At 45.0% G+C, this 15,355-nt stretch overlaps 1 protein-coding gene across 11 annotated transcripts in view; it reads right to left on the bottom strand.

The window, feature by feature from the left end:
• Positions 1-1,915: 1,915 nt before the first annotated feature.
• Positions 1,916-15,355, bottom strand: part of ARIH2 (ariadne RBR E3 ubiquitin protein ligase 2) — a 33,183-nt gene continuing 19,743 nt past the window's right edge. For all 11 annotated transcript variants that reach the window (XM_010571148.1, XM_010571127.1, XM_010571142.1 and 8 more), the window contains 11 exons: positions 13,252-13,399; positions 12,409-12,530; positions 11,394-11,503; positions 10,249-10,366; positions 8,735-8,785; positions 8,613-8,634; positions 6,955-7,106; positions 5,742-5,885; positions 5,323-5,391; positions 4,304-4,387; positions 1,916-3,829 (listed from right to left, as the gene is read on the bottom strand). In XM_010571148.1, the coding sequence (XP_010569450.1) occupies positions 3,758-3,829; positions 4,304-4,387; positions 5,323-5,391; positions 5,742-5,885; positions 6,955-7,106; positions 8,613-8,634; positions 8,735-8,785; positions 10,249-10,366; positions 11,394-11,503; positions 12,409-12,530; positions 13,252-13,399 (1,092 nt within the window). In that variant the 3' untranslated portion in view covers positions 1,916-3,757. The remainder of the gene's footprint in view (positions 3,830-4,303; positions 4,388-5,322; positions 5,392-5,741; positions 5,886-6,954; positions 7,107-8,612; positions 8,635-8,734; positions 8,786-10,248; positions 10,367-11,393; positions 11,504-12,408; positions 12,531-13,251; positions 13,400-15,355) is intronic.

Genomic DNA, 15,355 nt, shown 5'->3' with positions numbered 1-15,355 from the left:
CCCCCCGTCCCAAGAAGAGCCAGGACACCTCCGAAGTTAGAAAGTCACAATTTATTTCAAATAAACCAAGGGCACACCTCTGGCAACCGTCTCCCGGGCGGTTTCCGCCGCCCCTGCCCCTCTCCAGTGCCTGCGAAGAAAAGCGAGGGGTGGCAGCAGCTCTGGGGGCACCCCCACAGCACAGCCCCCCACCCGCGCCGCCCCACAGCCTGAACCGGACGGGGGCGAGGAAAGGAATTCCCAGAACAAGTGCCTCATTTAAAAATAAAGTTCTATTTTTTTTTTCACCTGCTTAAAAAGTCTAAAATTTAAGAGTGCAAGACTATAGTACAGAAACCTCCTGCTGCCCCTGTCCCTGCGCGAGCACAGCGCACGTGCCACGGCGCAGAGCAGCAGTCATGCAGTTTACGTCATCAGTAGAAAATTTTTTTGTTACAGTCTGGGAAGCCTGAGGACTATTAGAGATGAGGCAGCCAATGCACTAACACAAGCGAAGCTGAAATAAAAGAGTATCGGATGCAAGGATGGAGAGGTGTCAGGCTGGCACAGGAACTGGAAACAAGTGCAAAAGGAAAAAAAAAAAAAAAAGAGAGCAAACATTCCACATCTGTAGCTGTATTGCACCAAAGGGAAACTCGTACCTCAGAATTAATGGCTCCTGAGCCACTTTCTATTCACCTACATTCATGTAACCTTGCAGACTTGAGTAGGGCCATGTACCTATTAGGGGGGGAAAAAACTGGCCTCATCTTTTGGCATCGAGAACTCCCATTTCCTTCCTGTCACCTGCCTCTCAAGCAGTGGTCAGTCACTTTACAGAGCGCCAATACTCTCGGTGCGCTGCAGGTTTCATCTTGGAGCCTAGGACTTTCTGTACGACACCAACACAGAAGTCACCCTGCCTGGGCTGCAAAAGCAAGCAAGTCCTGTTGTTCTCCCAGAGAGTATAGAAATAGGATCTGTGCATGCAAACCAGGACGCTCACCACCTTCAGAAAGGGTGTTTGTTTTCTTTTAAACTAAACAGAACTGCTCACAAAGCTCTAGTTTCAGAAAATTTGAAAGCATTAGGGGGCGCACTGTGCAATATTTATTACTGTCCCTCAGCCAAGCACCTCAGCAGTCTGTTCAGTAAGTTTGGCCACAACTACACGGTCTAGCTTGTCTACAAACAAGGATTCATAGCAAAGCATTTTGTGGGGGCATGGGAGAGGGAAGGAGGGAAGGAGGCAGGGAGGGAGAGAAACAAAACCCTATTCTCATCTAGCTCAAAGCTGGACAATTATGTAATAGAAGTGAGAGCTCTTTGGGATTAGGAAACTCCACATACCTGTTCTGCAAAGAGATTAGGTGTTACACTAGTTACGTTTAGCCAACAAGAACACCAGCTTTTATCTTAATTAGTACTTTGCACATTACATTTTTAAAGAACAGTTTAAACATTGGTTCTACACACTGCAAACTGCTGGGTCTCAGCAAGCCTTCCCCCGTGCTATCCCTCCCCGTGGGTCCAGTGTGCCCAGACTTTGACAATCATTTGGGAAGGGGAGAGGAAGGAAGAGACTGACCTCTACAATGTATCATGAAGAGAGCAAAAAGAGGCTGCTGCCCTGAGCAGAGGAGGGAATGAAGTCTGGAGACAGCGGCTGGACCAAGGACATATCTACCTGTACGGCTCCAGCCTAGAGGGGAGCCAGAACTGGACAGAGCAGGAACACAAGGAGCCACAGTTACAGAGATCTCTTGCGAAGCAAGCAGCACCGCTCCCAGAAACCACAGACTCCCTCCCTGCCCCGCTTCCTGGCTGCAGCCACCTCTCTGCAACCCTGCTCTACCCTCAGCCGCTTCTGTTGTAACCTCCACTCCACTGCCAGCAGCTCCTTGGCAGTATGTTTCCCCCGTTCCCTGACGATACATCCCACACCAGGGAAGGGAGGGAGGAAGGAAAAGGCCTCTCAGTTTGAAATTTTCTGCTGTGTACAACAAGCATGGCCACAGGATTAGCTCCTATGACAGCTGCTGCTCTTTTAAACTAACACATCTCTCTTGTTAAAATCTGTCTGCCCAATTATACATGCTGCAAATACCTGGGTCACATGTCTCAGGTACATGAAAAAGGCTCCAACAGTAGAGTTAGCTTATTCTGAAGTGCAGGAATTTAGCACTTCCCCCCCCTTCAGTTTAATCTTTATCAAGTGACATTGTATAAGAGCAGTACAGGGATGCATCAAAGACAACACTTCCATATACAGCACGGAAGAGAATTCTGTGAGTTCCCCACAGAGGTGAAGATTTCCTCAGATCAGACTCCAGCTCCACCTCAATGGCTGCCAACAACATGCTCCTGGTGCAGGTGACATACATGCCTGTGAAATCTTAACGTGTGACCTGCTTCCTGTAGCAAACAGGCAAGCATCAGCACTTAAGTAACCTTTTTCATGTTAATCCCTACTAAGATGAACTAGGTTTTCATATTTTTATTTTAGTGTATATTTTACATTAGAAAAAAAGAATGTTAATAAAAAAGCTCCACATGCTCCTAACAATCAATTTTTTGATAAGTCCCCACCAGTATCAATACTAATATACAAATAAATTAATTTTGCTAGTTAATTTTCTGCATGGTTTGGTGCAGGCTCTGCACAAGCAGTGCACCTGTATTCAAGTGCCCGTCCACATTGCCAACATGTGCCAGGGAGTGTGCTGTACATAATCTTTCCTCCTCATAATGTAGCAGTGTTTAGTCTCACCTTGATGAATGGGATCAAATTTTCTTAGCCATGTTACCCAGCAGGCACAAATAATCTTTACCAGGCTGCACGGCACTGTTATAACATGGATTGTTTCACTCTGCAAAAGCCCCAAGCCTTGATTAACAACTGTATGCTACTATTCCCTCATCACTCACTTTGGCAATACATCCTCCCCACAAAAACAAGTAAAGCAAAAATCTACATGGAAGACCTAAAATTCATCAAATGCAGAATCTGACCTGATTCAAGGCATATCCCCCAGTGTTAGCCTGGTCTCTCCCCTACAATTCCTCTGTTTGCTTTTGTTTGTGTAGCAGGATTTTGCACAGCTGATTTACAAGAAAAGAGATGTCACATGTAATCATACTAAATCATGGCCACCGCTGGTACTGTTGGGTCAGACACAGCAGCAGCCACTCTTAACGCCAGCCACTCTCCTCGTGCAATGCCAATGCTACAATGCCCTGGTTAAAGGAGCATCAGGAAATCTAGCTGAGATATTTTGTACCTCCTTCAGTGCCTAGGAGGATTTTTGGGTCAGAGGAAGGGAGAGGGAGAGGGGGAAAAGCCCATTAAATTTACAAGCAGATTAAGGAAAAACACTCCACTGCCAATTTATTTTTAAAAAGGGTTGTGTGTTATTCTAAGGTTTGTCTGTATAATTGTACAACCGTTGAAAATTACATAAATTGTAATGATCTAATACTATTAACAGCCATTCAGAGAAAAACTCCCTCCCCTTCTGAAACCATCAAGGGCAGGAGGGAAATGTCCCAGGAAATATGCCAATCTGAAATCTGGCCTCTAGCCTGGCAGAAACAGAAACAGAAAGATAAGAGAACAAACTGGACTAAGATGTGGTGTTTGCATGTGTCTGACTTGCAAGGGGAGGGGTGGCTTTGTCCTTGGCCGTGTTCTCCCAGAGGCAGTGCCTGCTTATCCCGGTGAAGCTGCCATCACTTCACTCGCTGCTCTCACCCCTGCACTTTGTCACTTCCTCCTGTCTTATGTGTCATGGAAGTCTTTCAGCAGGGTCCTCCGTCTCTGCTCTGCTATGTGCATCTGATTCTCTAAGTCCTGGTAAAACAGAAGGTAGAAACCGTTAGCCTGAGCTCCCCAGAGAAGAGCTCATTTTCTTTAGGGAGAGACTAAGCTCCAGTCTGAGAAGCACCAACCTCCACACTTCACACGCACTCTGCATCACAAGATCGCAGAGCCTTTTCCTTTTGACATGGGCTCCCTCTGTAGTTACCCGGCTCCTGCTCTGTCTAAAAAGCAACACACTTAAGGAATCTGCTTTTTACCAGAGGGCTAGATGCAGCTTCCTCCAGAGCTTTGTTAGTCCCATTTCAGTTTGCAGGACTCACTGCAGCCCTCCCTCCTCTCCCATAAGGCAGTGAGCACTCCACTTCTACAACATCTGCTGGCTAAAGGTGAGTTTCTGGATCTAGTTTCTCAGAACCCTCACTTGATTGCCTCAGTGCTCCTGCAGAAGTGTTAAGCCCAACAAACAAAATCTGGCCAGCAGGCTCAAGCAAGCAGAACACTCACCCCTCTGTCATAGCTGTCTGCTCGCTCCACCTTCCATGAGAGATTTTCAATTTCAGCTTCCAGCTGGGCCTGCTGGTATTCAAACTGCAAGGAGCAAAATTAGAGACAGCAACAAGAAACTAGTTTAGTGGAGCAGTTTCATACCACACACTACACTTGAGGAGCAGACAAATGCATTCTGCTGACAGCTGTGCTGGCAGAGCAGGTTTGTGCCTCCTCCTTATCCACCTTCAGCTAGACAGTATCACCTCTTCCAGGAGTTTCTTGTGCAAGCACTCCCCAACCTGCACTACTCAAAATTAACCCAGTCAGACTAAAAACACGGCAAGTGACAAATATCTCCTAACTCAGCTCATTTTGCCATAAACAGGTCACAAAATGCTCTTGTAAGCAGCTCTGCAGGTGGAGCAGAGAGATTAACCACTGCTGGGAGCAGTAACTTGTTCCACTGGCACAGTCAGATCCAGAAGAGAACATCTGTCCACAGCCTCAGAGAATACATATGATGCTATGGGGAGAGATTGGGTAACAGGTTTTACTGGTCAACTGAGTCAAAGAAACAACACCTTCAGTGAATTCAGGGCTATTTTTAGACATGTCTAGTCCATGGGATGTATCAAGACAGCAAGGAACTTACAGAAGGAATAAAAAGCAAAGCTAAACCCCAATTCAAGGCTGGAAAAGCTATCCACCAGCAGCTCTTCACATGAAATATGGCCCACAGCACTGTGATAAGTCTTACCAAGGAACAAACACACACTTCCAGCCTCAAAACATTCTGGATAAATTGCTTGTTAGTGAAGTGCAGTGAAGTGCCCTGGGAAAATAATGTAATGTATCAGAGGACTGAGTTGCTGGTCAGCTTGAAGTGGACAGGTGCAAAACCACGTATTATTTGTCCTGTCCTTACCTCAAACTCAGGACTAATATTTCAGATACTGCCAAGCTCTGGAATTCAGCCCAGCATGCTGCCAGCTACACCCCCAAGAAGCTATCAGCAAAAGAGCAAAACATCTTACCAGTTTCTTTCTGGGACCAGACTCCATGTAGTAGGCATATGGATATGTGTACTGCAGGGTGTAACGACACTGTTGGGGAGTGGAAGGAAGAGAGAGAAAAGAAGGACAAGAGTCTCAGACTTGGAAGTCAGCACAGTCACATTTGTGTAATCACTACAGGCTAAGCAGCTACCTTCTGACAAGGATGACTGGACACTTCATGGTGGAATTTCCTACACTTTCCTTAGAAGAATTTGTGCAGTTAAAGTATAAATTCGGAGAGGTCACTTCCAGACAGTTTTTGGCTAGTTCATGTCCTAGACCAGAGGTACTGTCCCACATACCCACAACCCCTAAATTCCCTTCTTCACTTGTTGTTGTGAACTTAGCGTTCTGGTGTGTATTCTCTTCTCTGTGCCAAACAAAACACAACTACCCACCTTTGCAAGTAGTTTTGCAGCATTTTGTAGGTATTGCCAGTCTATCCATGTTCCCAAGTTGTTCATAACTCTTTCTTGGATTTTCTCCTGGATTCGTTGGTACGTCTGTGCCTCCAGCTGCAGGCTTTTATTGTGATTCTCCCACTGCAAGGGGTGGGGAGATAGGGAAAGAAAAAATGGCATGAGACCAGAGTACTGCTGCTGTAAAAGCACAAGCTCTAGCAAGCAGAAATTGAAGTGGGGCAGGAGTCCAGCAAGGCAAGACGTGCTGTGGGAAAGAACAGGAAGGCAGCACCTCCAGTGGCAAGTGGCGGAGGCTGTATACAACAGACTGACAGCAGCAAAGAGTAGGGAGCAAACCCAGCTCCACAGACTGGGAATGCCCTCTGGTCGCACAATGACCTTGTGTGTAACAAGATGGAAAGTAATGGTGACTCCCCCACTGAAAGGATTTCTATAGAAAGGTCAAGAGTTTAAATTAACATTTAACATGGGCTCAGTGAACTCCAACATCCATGTGCACATTGTTAACATGGCCACTTCCCAAAGCCTGTTGGTCTGGAGAGCCAGGAATGAACACATTTATTTTAACACAGGACTTGGCGCATGGTGTGAACAATAAGCTCATTTTAATAGGGAAACTGAAAGGCAGCAGCATTTAACCTCTACCACGTTCCCTTCTAGAGATGCTGCTCTAGAATTGCATTGTATGGCCAGGTGCATCGAGCCTGCTGTGTGGACAGAGATGCTCTGACTGCAACTTTTAAAAATGTGATTAAAGGAAATTTTAGGAAAACTTTGCTACAGCCAATGGAGCTCTGAACATGGCAGAGTTTATTTAGTCTTTGTCTCCATAAAGACATACTGCAAGGAACTGAAGTTCCCTGATCCTGGAAAGAAACAATTGGAGCAATATGAATCTACTGCAGCAGCACTCAGCCTGCAGGAAAACAGTACAGTGGCACACAGGTAATACTGATTTTCTCTAGCACAAGGAAATATAGGAACAAATAAGATTTGCTTTGGGTACGACATTACTGGTTTGGATGGGACTCGTGGGGCAGGATTTTGAGTGAAAAACAACAGGGCCTGAAAATTCTGCATAGATTCTCTTTGGGCAGTCTCTTGCACGGAGATTGCTGGCAATGACCTTTGCACCAGGCAGGGAGCATTAAAAGGCTACAGCAGCTCTGGCCAAGGAGATGTCTCCTACCCTCTCAAAATAGAACAAGTACTTCTTAAGGGCCTCCCTGGCCTGTGCTTGCTGACTCTGGTTTACAATATCAGGATTCTCTTTGTACCGACTGCATTCGTAGTACTCGCTGCCGTGAGTCTTCCAGTCTCCCAGACACATCCAGCAGAAGTCTGCAGAAAACAGCAAAAAACCCACTGTGATGCACAGAAAAAAGAACCTCCCAGAAAGAAAAGCTTCAGGAGACACAGCCCATCTGTTTTCAGATATTTCTGCTAAGCCAAGAAACATATACATTTTGTATCATCTTGCATAACAGAACACAATAGTGAGCCAAAAATACCAGCCTGTCTTGAAGATTTTCATTGTACAGCCTCCCGTGCAATTATGGAAAGTAAACCCTGAAGTGCTGCATCCTGTACACCAAGACCAATGGGCAGAACTGTACTTGTGCTCTGCACAGGCTGTCACTCTAGATTAAAGAAGAGGCAGGCTGCAGTCTTATTTGTGAGTTGCATCCTCCCCACCACTGGCATACTGCCCCATGCAGACCTCTGGCTGAATAAAGTATGAACAATAAAATCCAAGTGAACTAACTCATGCAAAAGAAAGTCTGCCCTCAGTTCTCTCGAGGAGGGAAGTACCCAGGTAACTTCAGATATCAGTGGTTTATGACACTTCAAGTCAGGAGCCACTGAATGAGGAAGAAAGTGAAGGAAAGAGAGCAATAGCAAAACCCGCGTGACAGTTTCCTGATCTCAGAGCAAGGCTGTGAGTGTTCTACTGGGAAGGAAAAAAGATGGAGATTAAGTTGATACAACAGGAATCACTTCTGTGTTACTCATAGTAAGAGACTGAAATTTTTATTTCCAGAGTTCACCAGCCTTTGTGAGTGCTAGTCACCATGGTACCTTGGCACTTGCCTGCTCACCCTTGTCACAGAGCTCCATCAAAGCACATCCAGTGCTGCTGAGGACCCCAAAGCAAAGGAAATGAGAGAGGACAGTAATCTTTAATCATCTTCCAAATAAGGTTCTGATATTATAATATTTCCTAGTGGCACACTTAACTTAGAGGGCTGAATACAAACCATCTCACTCCAAGGCAACAGAAATTAATTCTGCCATGAAAAGATAAGTGCAAGAACAGACTGTCATTTTGTAGGACCACACAATGGGCCAAAGACACTCAGGCTGCTAACTGCACAGGGGTGGATTGAGAAGTCCAACAGATAACGTTACACAGAACAATTCACAGCTCCTGCAGTTTTGTTTGGGTTGAAGCTCATTATTTCTATCACTAAGCAGAAGGACTTAAGCTGATCTGTGTAAATGGCTCAGTTCTGCCAGTACTTTCAGCTGATGACAAATATAATTACATGGAAAGCATTTAATACTCTCCTCCAAGATGGATTCCACTGTTAATATTATGGCAGAGATGGAGACTTCTCTATACAATGGACATGTCAGGGAGAGGGAGCCAAACCAGCACTGAATCAGAACCCAGCTGAGATCACAGCCAGCAGGGTGGAGGGGAAGCTATCACACACAAGTCTGTAATTAATATCCTGTTCACCTTTTACTAGGGGGAAAAATATTTCAGTCAATGTTCACATTTTGTCTTCATAACACCACCACTAACAAACACTGCCGAGAAAACTGCTTTCAAATTCTACTTACCATGCTTGCATTTGGAGCATTGCTGAAAAAGAAGAGACAGGAGGCACTGGTTAGTGGGAAGTGGAGAAAAAAGATTTCTGCTTAGGACAAGGAAGGTCTGACATTTTCAGGGAATTGCTCACCATGTGATTGCAGCCTCCATTCTTTTCAATACAGATATTGCACTTGGGACACTGGGGAAACAGAAACATTTGTTAGATCCAGCTCTGTCTCTAGCAGCCTTCTGGAGAATGACAACACTTGCATAATTATTCCCCTCCTGCTTTTTTTTTTTTTAAATATGCATATGGATATATGAGAATATTAACATATACACACCCTGCCTCCCACCAATTCCTGACACCTCCATTTAAAAAGGAGGCAGAAAGGCAAAGCCAGGGAAGTTACACTGCAGCACTGGACTGCTTGCTCAAGAAAACAGATTTGCTGTTGTTACTCCTTGTAAAACTAAAGGTCTCACTGAGTTACCATTTAGCAGTTGCTTGGGCACAGGGACATAATTAGTTCACATAAGTAGCTGTGGAAGCTGCTGTCATAAAACTACAAGATAATCAGCACTATATCCTGCCTTCAGCAGCCACTAACAGACGACAACTTAGCTAGCTGCAGAGAATCTCGCTGACCACAGTGAGAGCTGCACACTTCTTTGCTCCACTGATGCCCTGGAGTGTCAAGTTCAGTTACATTTTTTTGGGTTGCACAGGTACAAAGGAGGAAGTGAGTTTTGCTTTTTATAAATCTTAATGGCAGGCAAAATGTATGCCAGGACAATGCTCAATATAACAGAACCTTAATTCCCACAATGGCAGAAACAATGCCATCACATGCTGACACCTCCTCCAGAGAAAGAAGGCAATTTAAGATCTCCAGTCTAAGTACCCACTTTCCTAACACAACTGAAGCTTGCGACTAATTAGCACTGTCACAATTGCCTTTGGCTATGGTAGAACAAATGCCAGCTAAGAACTGTTTTGAAGTCAGGCCACAAAATCCCCAAAACACGTTACAAGTTCCAATCTGCAGACAGCAAATCTAGAGGACAAAGGTAGTATATCTATAAATTTTAAAGACAATTCTATAGGTAGACTACAGTGCACAGTGTGTAATACTATTTCTTTTTCTTGGGTCTAAATCTACTAGAAGTACTTCAATGTCTAATTTACAGGCTTCATCTACCCCATTTTGCTGTCCTTGTCAAATCAAGACTTTATCTCCCTCACCTTCCAGTTCACAGTACTCCACACAGTTGTTCAGGTTTAAACACCACTAGTGCCTTATTTAGTACCGACTCTGCACTTAGTACACTCTCTCCTTCCATTTGAAATACATCTACACTGATCATTTCAAAGTAGCCGCAATTCTTTTGCCTGTGGGAGGGCAGCACACCTGGCTGCCAAAGACATTCACACTACGTCTGGAACAAGGACCACCAGGTCCTCACCACAGGAGGGTAGCTGGACTTCCCGCACAAAGCGTTCCCAAGGCATTCAGTTGTGTTATATCACAGTCCCTAGGGAGTTGTGAGAATTTGCAGCCTGTGAAAAAGCAGCACACAATGCTATGTATGTATAGAATTGTATTTGCTTCCCAGGCAGGACTAGAGGACAAGAAAAAACATGCAGGTGCTAGTCCTTACATCTTTAGTGTGAGCACTGATGTAGTTGGCTGTTTCGGAGTCATCTGCACACTTGGTGAGCCATTTCCGAATGGTAGCACAGTCTGTGGGTGCGTGGTACATCTGCCGACACTTAAAGCTTAATAGGAGGGGAAAAAAAGAAAAAAAAAAAAAAAAAAAAAAAAAAAATATTGATTTCCAAGGAGGTGACTCAAGAATTGAGGTTTTCTGATGACCAAAATCTGGGAGGCCAAGTGAGGGTAAGGGATGCAAATGCACTCGTGTATTACTAGAGTGCAAAGACCAAGGCTGAACTCCAATGAACCCCGACCCTCTTGTGCAGAAGCCAGAGTCAGAATGAGAGTGAACTGAGGCCTTCTCTGACAAATCACATGTCTGAGGGCTGACACATCCCTCCCTAGAGTCTACCTATGTCTGCTCTACCATGACTGGAGAGGCCTGGGGCATGGTAGATAGGCACCTGCATTAGCATGACCTGACCAGCCCCAGGTGAGTAAGGTCCATTTGCATGGAGATACCAGTAGACTGGGTCTCTAAACCAGTTGTATTGCGCTCCACAGACATTCTCAACAGCAGTGATTCTGGAGACCTACGAGCAGAAGACACTTCAGCAGCCCTGCAAGCTATCTTTTTTCTCTGGTCCCATATACACTTGAAGTCAGACAAGGAACATTGGTGTTCCTATTCAGCAGAAATATATTCTCGCATGAGCCTCAAAACACACCAGGCACACTGGGAGTCAAACACTTGTAATAAACTTAAAAACTCAATAGCAGCAGACAGTGGTGAGTGAGGCCTCCACATCCATTACCAGAATCTCTACCAGTCACTACGTCTGTACCAGAATTTGTAACCCAGCCAAAATGTGAGAATGGTAGATTTGTAACCCCTTCATTACTCAAGCTCTGCATCCCCTGGTTGTCAGAACACCCAACTCCCAAGGAGTTTAGGGAGCGAGGGGATGGCTGACCACCTGCAGAAGTCAGACCCCAAGTGTCCAATTACTCAAGCTAACTCAAGTTACAAACAACTCTAGCAAAGCATTTGAGATGCTTCTACACACTGAACCTGCTGGCAAGCAAATAGAGTAGCTCTGAGGACAGCATACGCTTTCCCCGTGATCTTTAACCTTCTCTGTTTCTTACCAGAAGACCTCATTGCAACGATTGCACTGCACTCGCCGGGCTTTTGGCTCTTGTACCTGTATGACCATAGGGCAATCTGCACCAGGACACAGCTGCAGCTGATAATGGCTCTGTGAATATATCAAGGTCGTAAGATTAGCAGTGGGTGCCGAAGAGCATTATCTATCCAAGTTTAACCACTTCTATCCTCAAAAACATACAAGTCCTTTATTTCTTGTTGAAAAAGAGTGAAAATTGTCACCAGGTCTTAGCTAACAGCAGATAAACCTCTTCCACATTAGGAAAGGGAGTATTAGTTACTTACAGCTTCCCTAGAACAGGGAATTCAAATGGAGGGTTACAGACCAAGTAAGCACAGCAACACAACCATAAGACCCCACCAAGACACTGAACAAACAATTTTACTCCATTGGAGCACTTTCCCCACCCTCTACTTATGCCCCAGAATGTATTCAGCTGCTCTCCTGTGGTGGCTATTCCCTCCCAAAGGATTTCTTATTGAAGGGAAGTGACACCACTGTTTCATACTGCTTCGCTGCTTCTTGAGTGTTCCCAGTCTGTTCCCAGTTACCAGAATACTCCTGCACATTTAACCTTAACAATTGCTGCTTTAATTTCAAAAAAACTCATATAAAACGTTATCAACCCAGCCAATTCAGTTGAGCTACAATAAGATAAGGGACTTATTATTCAGAACCTAAAATATCTATGCAAGCGCAAGAAGGACTTTAAAACTCAGATTGAAATTTGAAGTTCTCAGCTGCAACATTCTGAGAATTCTGAAGTGCCCGCCAAGGAGTTACTGGGTGACCTTACAGCAGAATTTACTTTGGCAACCTGCTAGAGCATTTTGTCAGTGAGGCTGTCCTACAGGAGCAGCTATATCATGTTTATCAGGGACAATTTTGCTGCAGTTACTGCAGTTCTAATCAAAGATGCAAGACACTTCAAACAAAATTTCTGCAAGTCATTGGTGAATTAACCCAGGGTATTTTAAAACTGAAAAAAACAATACCTCCACATAATCCCTGAAGAGGTAGCGCCTGTATTTGTCTTTCAGCTCTTCACTAGGCAGCAATGGAAACACAAAGTCTTCTGGTGTTCGAAGTAAGCAGTCCTGAGCCATGCAGGAGACCCCTGAGAAGAGAAAGCAACATCTTAGCACAGTGCAGCTTATACTAAGGAGTGAATGCACAGAGAGCATTCAACACAGTTTCCTAGGTGCCAGCTGTTGTTGTGGCAAGAGGGACACAACTGTGAAACAAATCTATCAGGGTTGCTGAAAAGCTGACGCCCAACTGTCTTCACCGAAAGATGACAGGGCACATGTGCATCCAGGACCAGTAAGTGCTTCAACCAGTATTCACAAGGTCAGGTACTTAAAGTAGAAAATTGCATGTTACTGCCATGCCAGCATGAAAGACAGGCTAGGAAAAGCCCAAAGCAACTCTGGCAACTACTGGCTTCTACCTAACACAAAGGAAACAGATGTTTGCATCCACAGGCACTCCAGGGGCAGTGCAACAATGCATCATGAGCGATGCAGACTCAAAATACAGCAGATTTGCAACTTCTAACTTGTTACAGTCATGCTCTTGAGATCACACGGGGAGAAAAGCAGCAAATGGATCTACGGACTTGCACGTTTTGCTAGGCAGAAGTAGCGCTCTCCTGGTGGTATGCCAACACTAACCAGGGATTCAGGTAAGACCACTAGTTCAAGTTCAGTTTGTCACAAATACTCATTCCATACTCCATTTTCTCATTACTGAGATGTTTTAGACCAATTCAGCCAGTCATCATCAGAATGGCCAACATGGCAAATACAGACCCAGTACCACATCCGCCTTGAACTCACCGACTCCAACACCATCCTTGACGAGCACTGTACAATGCTGCTCCCAACAGCTGCGACAGAACTGGTGCTGACAAGCCAGAGAGAGCAAGTTCTCCTTCCGGACAAACTGCATGCACACTGCGCAGTGATGGGAGGAATGTACCATTGCCTGGGAGAGAGACAAATCAACATTACAGTGAAAGCATCCCAGCTCTCCTGGAGTGTTCTCACCTCATCCACAGGCACCTGCATCACCTTCATTGTGACAATGGCCTCAGGTGAGCTCCAGGCCAGAACAGGTTCATAAGCAGCTGGTGTGCTGGGGTGCTGCACTGCCCCAACAGTCAGGCCTTCTCAAGAACCTCTTTAATCTCATGGAGCACAACACATCGACAGTCACTGAACAGCTCCTGCCCCAAATCTAGTGCTACCCAGAACTCACCTTTACTTTTCTGGTTCTTACTCTCACCTTGTTTGAAAAATGAGGAAATACATCATTGTGTTAGTCCTTCTCTGAATTTACTGATATTCTTTGTTAGCTGGGTCAGACTCTATCACTGTTCCACAGACCCTGGAGGGCAGCTATAGCTGGAAGCAGGCTTAGCAGTGCCCTTTTACTGGACAATGATTTTGGGAAAGAGGAGAGGCAACTGAAGGTGCAGCATGTAGAGTGTTTATACAAAGAAAGGGAGTTCACAGACCATCATCTCACATCTCTTATCCTCTGCCTATGCTACATTTGGCAAAGCAGGCATCATCCCTTCAACTGAAAAAGATTAGAGGGTTTGTTTCAAGTCAGGCATAATTCTGCTATTGCTTCACCAAACCACTGGGAAGCAGTCTGGATCTCCCCTTGGGTAGCACAGACCTAATCTCTAGACAACAGATCTAGCCTTCAACACATCTCGGCTCACCCTCGGGACCTTAAGAACTAGGCCTAGCACAGCATCATCAAAAGCAAGGCTCTACAAAGCTGTTAGCAGGAGTTTGTGTTCCTATTTCTCCTTTCACAGAGAAGTCATATAAACACTTTTCATCTACTTAAACCTTTGCTACTCTTTGAGAAGCTTGTGTGAGACAGCCGCCAGCTTCCATGCCTAGCTCTGCATGCCAGAGACACAGAGCAGCAGCAGCAGCATGATATGCAGCCACACGACCAACAGAGCTTGTTTTATAGCCTGACCACATGAAAAAGGAAATAATGTGACTTTGTTCTAAGTGGTCTCATTTATGAACCAGAACAAGATTCACCAAATCTGCAACTGCACTGATTGCCTAGATCAGCTGCCCAACTAGAATAGCATGTGCACTACTTCAAACCTTCACAAGCTGTTCCTCTGAGCTTACCACTATAGCTTCTCCCTATAGGGTCAGTTGCTCTGCAGACGTTCAGTATGAGCATCTGCCCCCAAAATTTCATCATTCTGCATTAGGAGCCAAAGCACAGAGCAACTTGCCCTAGCACATACAAAAAGACTAATGAATTGCCTACCAAACCAAGTTTGTCAAGACTTAAACTAACCTTTTAACTGTAATATCTTTCTTCCCAAAATGAAATCACCATTGCAGTGGAGAGTACTTAAGTGACAGCTGATACAAGATTCAGACAAACCTCAAAATACATGGACTAATTTGCAGGTATGTCAAATAACAAAGATTTTTTTTCTGGACTCTGGGCAGATAATTTATTTTGAGTCCATGAAGCTTACTCCTGTCAGCAGTTTTAGCATTTTCACTCTGCTAGTTACAAGTCAGCTCAGTTGCCAAAACAGGCTTTTAAAATCTCCCCTCCACCCCAACCCAAACAGTGTTTCTCAGATGTAATATTTTATCACTGAAAATCTGACACATGGTGATGTGTTCCTGGGGTAACTGTGGATTGTACCGAGACACCCACTGTGAATGAAACCTGTAAACATGCACAGGAAGTTTCCATTTAAAGGTGGTGGAGGGGAAGAGTATCTAAAGACCTGTGTAGCCCTGGCTGCAAAACACAAGCTGTTAGTTCAAATATCACTACTGACTGGCTCAGCAGCAACACCACTGGGAGATTTGGCTTAAGCATCCCTGAACAGACCAGTGTAGCAAACAGCCATCTTGGGGGGGGGGGGGGGGGGGGAGCTTT

Source organism: Haliaeetus leucocephalus, unplaced genomic scaffold (assembly GCF_000737465.1).
Source record: "Haliaeetus leucocephalus isolate CR32 unplaced genomic scaffold, Haliaeetus_leucocephalus-4.0 Scaffold2, whole genome shotgun sequence".
Lineage (NCBI taxonomy): Eukaryota > Metazoa > Chordata > Aves > Accipitriformes > Accipitridae > Haliaeetus > Haliaeetus leucocephalus.
The sequence above is the reverse complement of the archived record's forward strand: the minus strand, read 5'-3'. Positions and strand labels throughout refer to the sequence as shown.